Here is a 14,153-nt window from a genome sequence, read left to right as displayed (position 1 = left end):
ATTTTAGCATTGGCTTAGTGTGGTATAGCTTCACAATACCCTCAAATAGTAATTTTTAACATGTATATTTACACACATGAGCCACTAATTCTAGCATTAGCCATAAATGTTAGCAATTAGCATGATGCGCTAGCCACTAATTTTAGCATTGGCTTAGTGTGGTATAGCTTCACAATACCCTCAAATAGTAATTTTTAACATGTATATTTACACACATGAGCCACTAATTCTAGCATGAGCCACAAATGTTAGCAATTAGCATGTCTTTACATGCAGTCAAGCATTAGCCGCTAATGTTAGCAATTAGCATGTCTTTACTACCACGAGCGGCTAGCACGCTAGCTACTCATGGCAGTAAAGCATTAACCACAAATGTTAGCAATTAGCATGATGCGCTAGCCACTAATTAGTAACCTTTAACATGTATATTTACACACATGAGCCACTAATTCTAGCATAAGCTGCTAATGTTAGCAATTAGCATGATGCGCTAGCCACTAATTTTAGCATTGGCTTAGTGTGGTATAGCTTCACAATACCCTCAAATAGTAATTTTTAACATGTATATTTACACACATGAGCCACTAATTCTAGCATTAGCCGCTAATGTTAGCAATTAGCATGTCTTTACATGCAGTCAAGCATTAGCCGCTAATGTTAGCAATTAGCATGTCTTTACTACCACGAGCGGCTAGCACGCTAGCTACTCATGGCAGTAAAGCATTAACCACAAATGTTAGCAATTAGCATGATGCGCTAGCTACTAATTTTAGCATTGGCTTAGTGTGGTATAGCTTCACAATACCCTCAAATAGTAATTTTTAACATGTATATTTACACACATGAGCCACTAATTCTAGCATTAGCCATAAATGTTAGCAATTAGCATGTCTTTACTACCACGAGCGGCTAGCACGCTAGCTACTCATGGCAGTAAAGCATTAACCACAAATGTTAGCAATTAGCATGTCTTTACTACCACGAGCGGCTAGCACGCTAGCTACTCATGGCAGTAAAGCATTAACCACAAATGTTAGCAATTAGCATGATGCGCTAGCCACTAATTTTAGCATTGGCTTAGTGTGGTATAGCTTCACAATATCCTCAAATAGTAATTTTTAACATGTATATTTACACACATGAGCCACTAATTCTAGCATTAGCCACACATGTTAGCAATTAACATGTCTTTACATGCAGTCAAGCATTAGCCGCTAATGTTAGCAATTAGCATGATGGGGGGGGTCATAATGTCAGGTTCTGGCCCCCTACAGTACTGCAGTAATGGTTTGGGAGGTTTTAATGTTTTGGCAGATCCTGTTATCCACTGAGAACTCTTTTCCCGCCACTCGTCCTCTTCTGCTGCGTGTGTGAACGTGTGTAAGCTCGCTAGGGTCTGGTTGTCATGGCTACCAGGGTCAACTGCCGCTGAAGTCTCCCTCTCCCTCTCACCTCTGCCTGAGTCAGAGGGAAACTGCACCCTAGGATTTGCCCTCCGAACAAATGCTTATATCTCAAAAACTACAAGTGCTATCGAGAAAACAAACACATCGTGAGCGTCAGCCAAGGGTTTTCTACAATTTAGTGTTGTTGCCACGCACGTACTGCCAAAATTGTGGCCGTAGTCGTTTTGGAAAGAAAGTATGCGACACGGAAAATCGTCGAGAAATCCCTCTCGATTTCCACATACACACACATGGGGAAAAATTCGAAAAGCTGTCGCCGCACTCCTCGCTCAGAGGAGCCTCCAGTCCAAACCGTACGTCCCACACAAATCAAACCAACACCATCTTAAAGCCAACAAAAATCCCTACGTCGCGAAAAAATCTTGTTTGAAAAAACTGTATAGAAGCATACCGAGTCCGATCGAGACGCACGTTTTGATGTATTTTGTGTCTGTGTGCGACGAACGGTATTTGAGTTGAAAAGTTTCGAAAAATCGGGTGTGGAAAAAGTTTAATAAGAAGAAAAACGTAGTGAAGAACAACAAAACGTAGTGAAGAACAACATCACTAATTAAACACTATAAACTATAACACCAACTATTATAATCCGATTTGAAGCAGAGTTCAAGTGTTTCACTTCGGACTTCTAAACTTTAAAACGTTAATTCCCAAATGTACTTCCTATTCGTTAGCTTCAATTAACCGGATGTAGTTCCCACTCCGACTGGTCCTACGAGAAACTAGTGCTTGCAAAAGGTTCCTAGTCATGTATTGAATGTGCACAAACCGATATTGGTGTATTACATGCGTTATTTCGGCTGCAGTCTGAGCGGAAACAGTCAAGGGGTTAATAAAAGGTGCTAGAGCATCATGCACAACATGAAAGAGAAATGCATGTTTACTGTGTTAGCGTGCAGCCCAATATACAAAGGAGGCATCAGTAGGTACGTTTTAAAAGCAGTTGATGAGATGATTTTTAACAGAACTGAAACCAACTTTATGTTAGACTTATGGTACGTTTTGGAGAGATGAAAAGCGTTATACTGGGTTTTCAATATTTTTGCACCATTCTGTCACTGCGGCTCAGTATAATGAGGTACTTTTCATTGCTTGAAATAGATCCCAGTATACACTGCCTGGCCAAAAAAAAGTCTCCACCTGGATTTAACTAATCAAATAGGTAGGAGCCTCCTATTGGATAATTACTGCATGGGTGATTATCTTAAAATTGACAACAAGTTATTTAACCCCAACTGATGCAATGAGTAGCTTCTCCTTTCTTCAACAACCATGTCTAAAGACACATCCTGTGGTCATGGAGAAGATGTTAGTCTGTTTGAGAAGGGTCAAATCATTGGCATGCATCAATCAGAGAAAACATCTAAGGAGATTGTAGAAACTACTAAAACTGGGTTAAGAACTGTCCAACGCATTATTAAAAACTGGAAGGATAGTGGAGAACCATCGTCTTCCAGGAAGAAATGTGGTCAGAAAAAAATCCCGATTCATGGTGATCAGTGATCACTTAAACGTTTGACATTCAGGAACATTATGTGTCCAAAGAATGAGGTCAGCTGACTACCTGAATATACTGAATGACCAGGTTATTCCATCAATGGATCATATTCCAAGATGACAATGTCAGGATTCATGGGGCTCAGATTGTGAAAGAGTGGTTCAGGGAGCATGAGACATCATTTCCACACATGGATTGGCCACCACAGAGTCCAGACCTTAACCCCATTGAGAATCTTTGGGATGTGCTGGAGAAGGCTTTGTGCAGTGGTCAGACTCTCCCATCATCAATACAAGATCTTGGTGAAACATGAATCCAACACTGGATGGAAATAAATCTGGTGACATTGAAGAAGATTATGGAAACAATGATACAGAGAATGTGCTGTAATCAAAGCTAAAGGAGGTCCAAGAAATATTAGTGTGCGACCTTTTTTCTTTTTTTTTTGGCCAGGCAGTGTAGCTATCATGCAACAAACTGAGTATTAATATCATCTCATGTAAAACATCACGTTTATACTAAATACTTTTGCAGAGAGAATTACACAAAAGTCACAAACAGCTCACTGTTTTGTAGTAACTAAACTGGAATAAAACCTGGACAAATTAAAGTAAAAAGAGAAGAAAAATCTCAGCATACCTTGCAGAGGAGAGAAAACCCCAGTTTGTCATCTGGTGATCTGCTACCATCTCCAGATCCAAACCATCAAATCCATGAGTCCTCAGGAGTTTGATGGTTGACTGGATGAATGTCTGACGGTTGACTGCTATGGACACCATTCCAGAGAACCTGCATAGAGGAGATGTTGTGTATATCAACTAGCTGACAGTGCTATAGATGCTTTAATGAACTTAATTATTTTAATACCCAGTTGAAGCTTTTGGACTAGATCTGACAATGTCTTTGCAGTAACATATTCTAGATTACATACATATACTCTCATACAGTTCGTTCGACTTGACATTTCACATTTTGCATAATCAGAAGGCAATAGCCTTTATCACACCACACTGACACATCATCACTCATTCAATCATTTTGACAAACCAGTAAAATAAATCACTCTGCAGACATTCTTCTCTTTTGCCAGTAGATGGAGGTGTTTCATAAAGAGTTTACAAATGGTAATAAACGCCATGCTGGTTGTTGTCTCTCTGTGTTAGCCCTGAGATAGACTGGAGACCTGTCCAGGGTGGACCCCACCTCTAGACCAGTGACAGCTGGGATAGGCTCCAGCAGACCCCCACGACCCTTAACAGGAACAAGCGGTTACAGAAGATGAATGAATGAATGATACATATATGATAGTTGATATACATGTATACATGTGATAGAGCCAGTCAGAAAAGTTATGAAAGAACAGCAATGAGAAGGTAACTTTCATCAGTGCTGTGATATACTCAAAACACTGATTGATTTTTATTTTATATTTTTTCTAACACATCATTCCTGTTTAAATGGTCAGAGGAGCTGATTGAGGATTACAAATCCTTGTTCAAGAATTTTAGTAAGACATGTGTATGTATGTATGAAGGTAGTTGAGATCTACAGAGGAGTAAAGGCCAAGTAAAGATGTTTTAAACATCATTATAAATGTATGCTTTCAGTCGCAGATGAGGAGCAATTTGAAACAGTGACCCTACAGCTTCAGGTTCGTTTCTCTAACCACTGGTCCACAAGTCTTACCAGGAGCTGCCTCTGACTGTTATGGTAAGGATATCTTGAATTCTCTCTCTAATGGTTAAAATTCTATTAGTAAATAAACTCAAATAAACAAAACTTTAAGTCTTAAAGGAAGAAATGGTTCTGCAGAGCTTTGACTTTTTGCGAGTCTGGCTACAAGAGACCCCTTCTGAATTAGTAGAATGCCACTTACTTTCTAGCCGTTGAAATGTCTGTGTTTAAGTACTAGCCTCCTTTAATCCTTGACCCTGTTGTTCAAGAGGGCAACAGTGTTAAGTGATACTACAGAGATGCATCATACGTTGGTAGAGCCTCATCTTCATATTTGTCTTCAGTCTCCAAAGAACCATATCACAGGCATGTAAATATTCACATTCATTTTCATTTGTAAATTGTTCATGATTTTCCTGCAGCAGCAGGGTCCCTCTGTTTGAGCTTGGTGGTTGACTGGGGATATATGGAGTTTGAATTAAAACCCTAACCTTAAGTGCTTCAGCTGTCTTCCACAGTCCCGAGACATGCACGTTAGGGTCAGGGTTAACTGGCCGTACGTTTAATGTGAGTGTGAATGGTTGTCTGTCTCTCTATGTTAGGCGTCAGGCACTGCGACCCTCCACAGGATGAAGTGGGTATAGCAAAGGGATGGATTAATCACTGGATTTAATTTGCACCAGTTCAGTCAAGTTGAAGGATTTGACCCTGAACATCTGTGTAGTCTTGTCTAAGTACCATGTTGTAAAGTGTTAGCATTTTGCTTTTACTCATTTCATTTACAATGTATTATTGGTGGAACTTCAGAGGGGTAACTTAGTCTGGGCCACATGAATGTTATGTTTAAAAAAGGGCATGGTTGATAATGTGTGGTCCAATAATACAGGCTGCATTCTAGCTTTACAAGAAATTACTATTGTGTCCAAAGCAATTAGGTTCATTTTTTTTAATTATCTAGTTGAACATGTTACCATGGAGTTGACCACAGTTGACATGTGAACTGCCAACATTTTACCAAGTGAGAAAGAAATCATTGCATACAGAAAAAAGCAAACTGTGTTATACTTTTATCACTCGATATGCCTTTATTCTGTTGGAAAATACACATTCTGAATTCATCACAAGCTGTTTTCTAAACATCCTAATGTCACGTTTATGGTCAAAAGAACCGAGACGGTTGTTTTTGAGATGATCAGTTTGTACAGGCGGTGCTTTTAAGGCCACACACAGCACTTGCAACTGTCTTGGAAGACGGTGCCTGTGCCACAGTTCCTCAGGTAGGTACGTCTCCCTGCACACACATAGAAGCTGGTACGGTCATCTGGGTTGGCATATGTGCCATCTGCCTTGTCTTTGCAGAAGCCTTTTCCTGGGATAGGGATGGTGGGCTTGGTGGATGGAGCAATGGTGCTGCCACTGGGTTTGGGTGTGGCTGGTGCAGCAGTGGTAACAGGTTTGGAGGCTGCTGCTGTGGTTGTGACAGCTGGCCTCTTGGTTGTGGTCACTGGAAGTGGAGGCTTGTCTGTAAGAATTGGATATGGCTTGAATAAAGGCAGCTTCTCTTCTTTCAGAAAAACAACTGACAACTTTACATTGAGATCCGCAGGAGCCAGCTGGGAACATAGTGCTTTAAAAAAAGATGCTAGCGAGACTTACCGGCATCGACGAGTTTGCGCAGATGTGACAACAGTGGATGGCTTCCCTCACCGCAGAACTCTCCTTTAAAGTCATCCAGGTCCAAGGCCCACACAAAGACACCACCATACTTCATATTCTTCATGTACTGGACCTATGGATTAAACCATAAGACAAGTTAAGCACAATGTAAAAAAAAAATCCTGAATTTTGCTTCTTCAATCCGTCGTGCACAAGACTACCTTGATCTCATAGCTTTCCCTGGTGTCAAATCCCACCCACTCGTTATTCTTGCTGGCATAGGGAACTTTCTGATCATCAATCCACTGAATGGTGGTGCCTTTCAGGAAGGTGCAAATCTGGAAGACAGAATTAAAGATGTGCCATTGATTTGTTCCATGGTCCATCCCTCCTGAATCTTCTGTTGGTATGCACGTGTTTTTGAGACTTTACCTCATAGTAGGACCAGAATCCAGCTTCACGTGTATATGGTCCAGCTGATGCGGGGCCACTAGCTGAAGCTCCAACACCAGTGTTTGATGATGTCAGACGGAAGGTACGACCATAAGCAGCGAATCCCATCATCAGTTTCTCAACCGGGGTGCCCTTGTCTCTCCAGTACTTCATGGCAAAGTCCTGAATTTGGAATGGAGGGATACAGACATAAGGCCTAAATTTTCTTTAAGCTTTACTTTGCATACATTTCTACTATCTACTATCCCTATGAGAGCAACAAAAAATCCAAGATTGGCATCATTCCTCATTATGTGTATTACAATAATCCCATCTACCAGTGTTCAAGGTTGGTTCAACCTTAGGTCTCTTACAGTGTTGAAGTAGATGAGGTCCCCAGTGTCATGTGAACCACGGTACAGTGGGCTGTTGTGTCCTGTAAATCTGTCCCAAGCTCCATGGAAGTCATAGGTCATCACGTTGATGAAGTCAAGGTGTCTGGATAAGTGAATGAAATATTTGTCAAGACTAGCTACAAAGCCACTCTATACTATAAAAAATACAGACTAATCATTATTTGAAAAAAAAAAAGAAAAAAAAAAAGCCTGCAATACTTAGCAATCTCAGCAATCTCATATCCGGCATCGATGGTTCCCTTTCCAGCAGACACTGCAGCAGTCAGCATAAGCTGAGGCTTGCCAGATGCCTTGGCCTCAGCTTCATATGCCTCAACAAGTTCCTGCAAATAATGACGATTAATAAGGCAACATCTAAAATGTAATATTATCTAATGTTTAATTTCAATGGCATCTTAAATAGCTTAACGTTGTGAGCCTTATAAAATATGTTGAAAAGAGAACTTAAATACGAAGTACTTCACCCAACTCAGTGTCTGGTTATACATTTTGTGTGATATCAAAAGCCCATAGCTTACCAGACACACACACTACAGTTAGGCGTCACGGTGGACATAATAGACAAAAGGTTATGCACCCTTTTTGAAAGGGTATGTAGAACATAACTTTATTGACGTTTAAATTTAACTTGACATATGGCTTTTTAAAACATATGTATGGTTATTGGAACTCTGGAATTCTGATGATAACTATTCCCTGTGGCTCAAACGTCCCTGGCCCACCTTGCAGAGCGCACTAAACCTCCTCTTGTCTTCTGGGGGACTTCCACGGGATCCAGGGTACTCCCAGTCCAGATCCAGACCATCAAATCCATGAGTCCTCAGGAATTTGATAGAAGACTGGATGAACGTCTGACGGTTAGCTGGAGTGGACACCATGATTGAGAACCTGTGGGAGATTGGTTTGAATTTAACAGGAATTAATAACATTATCCTGAAATGCATCAGAACCCATTATCGTGAGTTTCACATAACTATGTACTATTTTTGTGTAGGTTTTAAAAAAAAAACACAAAAAAAAAAAACATACTGAATTTGTACTTACTGAGTTGAGCCAAAATTCCATCCTCCAACAGCCAGTAAGGTCTTCAGTTCAGCATTCCTTTATTACATAAACAGTGTTTTATGCTTTTTGTTGTACAGAATATTTGAGTAAGCAAAGACTTCTTTATGATACAGTATGGACATACTGTCTAAAATGGGAAAACATTCTATTTCCAAAGTGGAAAGACAAGTTCTTACTTGCTCTTTAGGCCGTTGAAGGTCTTGTACAGAGTCTCATCATTCCACTCATATGTAACCAATTCATTTCTGTTGTTGATGATGGAGAAAGCATAAATCAGATGGGTGCAAAGGAAGGGATCCACATTTTGGGGCATGTATTTGCCAGTCCCGGGTCTGTACTGGGACCAGTTGGTGAAGTAGCACACCATCTGAGAGGCAGTTGCTGGAGATCAGAAAAAAAGCATTTCTGTGGTCAGAACTATATGTATTATGAATTGTTTTCAGCTAAGGCACTTTCAGTAAAAACATCCAAGATTAACTTACCCAGCTGGCACATCACCAGGCACAGGCCTAAAGAGAAGCCAGAATAATTAAAAGAGGAATTCTAGGAATGCATAGGATACATTAAAAAACAAAAACAATATACACAAAAGATGAGAAGAGGGATTACCTGCAAGAATTGTGAGCTTAGTCATGTTGTTTCCACAAGTTCACAATGTCAGCTTCCCCTTTTCAAGAAGAAATAAACAATGTTGTGAAGGGGAAGAAAACACATGTAAACTTAATTTCCTAGAAAATAAATACTTAAGACCAAACTCTCCTAAGTCTACAATCGAATAGCTCTTGAAAAGGCAAGAAAAGAACTGAATTCCCAGCTCGAGCTTACCTTGGGATCTCAGAAGGAACCACTGTGCATGAGTTTTCCTGCTTCATATATACATCACTTCACTGCAGACAAGAATTACATCAGTCCTTATCTAAAAAAGTCGGTGTGCAGACACTACTAATTATGTAGGTACAAAAATAGATAAGATACGTAATGACAGGTGCTGATAAGCTATAGTATATGGTATAGATACAGTTTTATGTAATGAAATGGCTTTGACTGTAGCTGCAGTTTTTTGGATTTTTATATCACAAATAAATTAATATGTAATATAAAAATGTTTCCTCTTCTCAACACACTGGCAAACCACCGCTCAAGCTCCTTTTCTGTCACTTTAACTGGTGTCACTGAAGTTCATTACTGCAACAAATCTTCTTATTACAGATGAACGCAATGTGACTTAACTAATAACACAAAATAGATTTTGTCAAGTCGTGATCCTGACCTTAACCCAAATGAGACTGGGTTTGGGTTACGACTTGCAGAGGGGTGTTAAAGCAAGCTGTCCCACCAACACTGATGAAGGCTTTTATGAACTGTGGGAAGAAGAAAAAATCCTCCTTGTAATTGTGGAAGTCTCATAAACATCAGGAAATGTATCCGTCTAATCATCCATCCATCCATCCATTAATCCATCCATGTATAGATGTGTTTCTTTTTGTGTACTTTGCAGTGGATTTTTTATTAAAGTGGGGGTTAGCACTGACGCCTCACTGAAAGAAGGTTCTGGATTTTAACCCACCAGCCAGCTGGGTCCTTACTGTCTGGAATTTGCATGTTCTAAATTGGCCATAGGTGTGCATGTGAGTATGAATGGTTGTCTATCTCTTTGTGTTTGTGGTAGGCTGACCACCTGTCCAGGGTGTACCCTACCTCTTGCACAATGAACTCTCAAGGACTGGCAGTTACAGATAATGACTGAATGAATAAATACATTTTTTAAAGTGGTGAGACAAGCAGATAGATGTTGACATAGCCATAATTCACAGATAAAATCAGGTGATGTAGCCCATACAGTACAGATCATACTTAACAGGTTGTAAAACACAAAGAGTTTATTAAACAAAACAAACAAAAACAAACAAACAAAAAAAACATTACAACTATAGTTGCCTGAAAGCACCATAGTACAAACATACAAAAAGCTTATAGATCATCTTCCTAAAATTGTCTCCCTTGTGGTGACTCATCAGAGAATGGACATGGGCCTTCTGAGGGTGTCCTGTGGTGTCTGGAAACAGGATGTTGTTAGTGGGGGGGCCTTTGAGGGGAGGGGCCTCTGTGGATCATCCCACAGATATTTGATCAGTTTGGGATCTAGTGAATTTGGAGGCCAGGTCAACACCTTGTGCTGTTCTTCATGTTTTTTTTTTTTTTTAGTTGTTCCTAAAGTGTTTTTGTGTGTGTGTCTGTGTCAGGCTGCATCCTGCTGGGGATGGCTGCTGCCATCAAGGAGTGTCATTGCTATGGGGTGGGGGTGCCTGGTCTGGTCTAGGTGGGTGCTACATGTCTAAGTAACATCCACACCAATGAATAAACTTATTCCATAGTCACAAAATGGTCAATGATTTTATTGCATTTTTAAGATACATTTTATGACCCCTTTTATGTGAATGTTTTTACTGCAAACTTCATTTTTTGCAGCTTTCCTCTGGCAGCTCTTGTTCTTCACCAGGACATTAATGGAAACTGGGAATATCAAAGTCACTTAGATTAGCTAAGCAATAGTTACAGGCTTTCCTTAAATGTTCTACAAATATTACATAACTTATCTGAAGGGTGAGGTTCTTTGTGCTAACATTTAGGGTGTATTCACGCCTGCCTTGTTTAGTTCGATTAAAACGAACTCAAGTTCGTTTCCTTGCTTGGTTCGGACCTTTTTGACTGGTGTGAATACAATCACTCGAACTCTGGTGCGGACCAAACAAGCGGACCGAGACCCAGCTGAGGAGGTGGTCTCGGAGCGGTTCCTACCGAACCCTGGTGCGGTTCCTTTATGGTGTGAAAGCAGCCCGACCTCGATCCGACCCAAGTTGCAAAAATCTACCTTTTTGGATTTGACGAGCTCCCGTAGTTTCCCGTAGTTTTCGCGCATTATGGGAAATGTAGGATAGCCCAGTGACACACACAACAGAGAGAGACACTGAAGCAAACAAACGCAGGTAGGTTAGGTAGAGATGAGCCGTTGCAAAATAACGAGCATGATATGGTTAAACTCATGTTGCATCGAACGGTCTTGACGCTCGAGCACAAGCTGTAAGTTTATAAACCATATTGCTAGCATAATAACAAGTAGACCTACAGTACGCAAAGTCTCCATTGTAGCCTATTTACGTGGGACATTTGGCTTCCTTCTTTACCCCGCCTATACGTTTACCAGCCAATGGCTGAACGACCTTAGCACATGTGTTTTTGTTTATAAATTCTGGTCCGGTTGCAATTAATCACAGTGTGAAAGCGAACCGCATTAAAAAAAAAAAAAAAAGAAAAAAAAATTGCTCCGGACCAAAGCAAGTGAACTAACGGACCTTCCTGGTGTGAATACGCCCTTAGATTATTTTATCTCTCAGTTGTTCTCAGAAGCTGAAGGACATTGGACAAGGCCATTAAAAAGCCTTGTTATTAGTAATTATTGCTTCTTGTATGATAACACACTGGAACACAAATGAATGATTCATCTTTCTATTGATAAGAAAGATAAGACGTCTAATCACCAACTGCAGCAGAAGCAGTTTATGCCTAATCAGTGTCTAAACTTCAGCTGCTCTCTGACCTGTTTTTAAAGTTTGGAAGCTAATAAGATGTCATAATGTCAGGATCCAAAGAGCCATCTTAGAGCTTGAGAAAAACAGGTGGTAGATGTCCCCGAGTCCTTCAAAGGATTTAATAAGATTTCAGAATATTTTAAAATAAATCATTAAACTGAAAATAGAACCATCTGGATAAGGCATAGGTTCAATAGCGGCTCCATGGCCTGTTCTTTGAGCTCTCGTGTGCTCTCTCTCCTGGAGCAGAACCCCTGACTCTATTTCCCCTACATCAGTAGGACATGGAGCTTCGAGAACAAGATCTGTTGGGGTGTGTGAGTTGAGGATGAGGGTGTTTGGCTGTCAGCTATTGACCACTGTGGAGACTGATAAGGCGGACTGTTAAACTCAAACATGCAGTGACCCTGGAACCCATGACAGATCATATAGTTTGGGGCCGTCTACTTGCCCATGTGTGTCTCTCAGCTGGCAGCACGGTCGCCATGGAGCCAAGTGAGTCACGAACCATGCCACGCTCAGTGATTGTGGGCTGTGTTGTAGCGGAAAAAAATCGGAAAAGAATCCTGATTGATTGTGATCAGCGATCACTTAAACGTTTGGTGAAATCAAATCAAAGAAAAACAACAGTAAAACTATGTTTAATAGTGAAAGTAAGAGCATTTCCACACGTACAATGTGAAGGGAACTCAAGGGATTGGGACTGAACAGCTGTGTAGCCTTAAGAAAACCACTAATCAGTGAGTCTAACTGGAAAAAAGGCTTCAATTTGCTAGGGAACATAAAGATTGGACTCTGGAGCAATGGAAGAAGGTCATGTGGTCTGATGAATCCAGATTTACCCTGTTCCAGAGTGATGGGGGCATCAGGGTAAGAAGAGAGGCAGATGAAGTGATGCACCCATCATGCCTAGTGTCTACTGTACAAGCCTGTGGAGGCAGTGCTATGATCTGGGGTTGCTGCAGTTGGTCAGGTCTAGGTTCAGCAACATTATGTGTCCAAAGAATGAGGTCAGCTGATTACCTGAATATACTGAATGACCAGGTTATTCCATCAATGGATCATATTCCAAGATGACAATGCCAGGATTCATGGGGCTCAGATTGTGAAAGAGTGGTTCAGGGAGCATGAGACATCATTTTCACACATGGATTGACCACCACAGAGTCCAGACCTTAACCCCATTGAGAATCTTTGGGATGTGCTGGAGAAGGCTTTGTGCAGTGGTCAGACTCTCCCATCATCAATACAAGATCTTGGTGAAAAATGAATGCAACACTAATGCACAAAAAAAGCACACCTAGGGGCATGATAAAAGTCTGTGTTACATAATCTGTTGAGTTTTGCGCAGTAAACTCTGACTGTGAGGAAATCAGCACTGGTACCATTCATTCTTCCTCAGAGTTTTCCTGCCAATATGGCGGTGTCAACAAAAAAAGTAATGTGACGGTGAATGTCATTGTCTAAAGTTAATAGACCTTTAGCTGTTATACATGGGAAAGGCTTTGAAGATATGCCGCTTTTTTTTTTTTTATCCTGGCTACATTATCCAATCTAACAATACGCTGTGAAGTATTATTAAACACTACTGATAGTGCCAATATAGGCTAGACCAGGGCCGCATACGGCCCGCGACCTCACTCGACGTGGCCCTTAGATAAATTTTTGAAAATTATAATACTGTATCCTCAGTGGCACTGAATCAGTTGTAATGACACAGTTGGCCACTAGATAGCGCCTCTAATGCAGACGCCGCCTCGCACACGCTTCCACTGGTCTTCTCTACCAGTGAAGAAGAGACATTGAGCCGTGGCTAAGAGCGGAGGAAAGAGAAAACTTGATTGAGAAAATCGTGTCTTTCAGGTGAAAGAAGATTATCTGTTCACAGAATGTAAAGGCAACCCTATGTGCTTAGTCTGCTTAGAGACGTTATCTGACATGAAAGATTTCAATTTAAGTTGCGAGAAGTATACTGAAGCTGCAAGGGCTGCTATCGTAGCGGACCTCAAATCAAAAACAACAGCGGCTTTTTACCAGTGCCCACTGCTGATAGTGGCGAGGTAGAGTGGGTATACAGGGGAAATATTCAACTCTTTCTTGGTGTAAAAATGCACAAATTAATTTAAAAAAAAATAAAAAATCAGTAAGTGGTTATTTTTTGTTTGCTTCAATAAACACATATATAATTCTAAATATATATATATAAATATAATCTAAATATAAACACACAAACATATTTAAAATGGCAGTTTTATCATATCTAGTTAAGTTCGCGGTCCTATGCGGCCCTCAGGTAGTGTCAATGAAAAATTGTGGCCCCTTCCATCATTTAGGTTGCCCATCCCTGGGCTAGACATAC

The 14,153-nt window shown here is 40.6% G+C and overlaps 1 protein-coding gene across 1 annotated transcript; it reads right to left on the bottom strand.

The window, feature by feature from the left end:
* Window positions 1-5,041: 5,041 nt before the first annotated feature.
* Window positions 5,042-8,838, bottom strand: LOC311487401 (acidic mammalian chitinase-like; the record flags this gene model as incomplete). Its single annotated transcript, XM_084543659.1, has 11 exons — window positions 5,042-6,157; window positions 6,292-6,424; window positions 6,513-6,629; window positions 6,724-6,906; window positions 7,098-7,221; window positions 7,338-7,462; window positions 7,862-8,027; window positions 8,184-8,240; window positions 8,381-8,585; window positions 8,687-8,713; window positions 8,814-8,838. The coding sequence occupies 11 exons, from the start codon at window positions 8,836-8,838 to the stop codon at window positions 5,850-5,852; spliced, it is 1,470 nt and encodes a 489-aa protein (XP_084399785.1). The 3' UTR covers window positions 5,042-5,849.
* Between the last annotated feature and the right edge of the window lie 5,315 nt (window positions 8,839-14,153).

This window comes from Chelon labrosus (genome assembly GCF_963514085.1).
Source record: "Chelon labrosus genome assembly, chromosome: 4".
In the NCBI taxonomy this organism is placed as follows: domain Eukaryota; kingdom Metazoa; phylum Chordata; class Actinopteri; order Mugiliformes; family Mugilidae; genus Chelon; species Chelon labrosus.
Note: the sequence above shows the minus strand (reverse complement) of the source record. Positions and strands in the feature narration are given on the sequence as shown.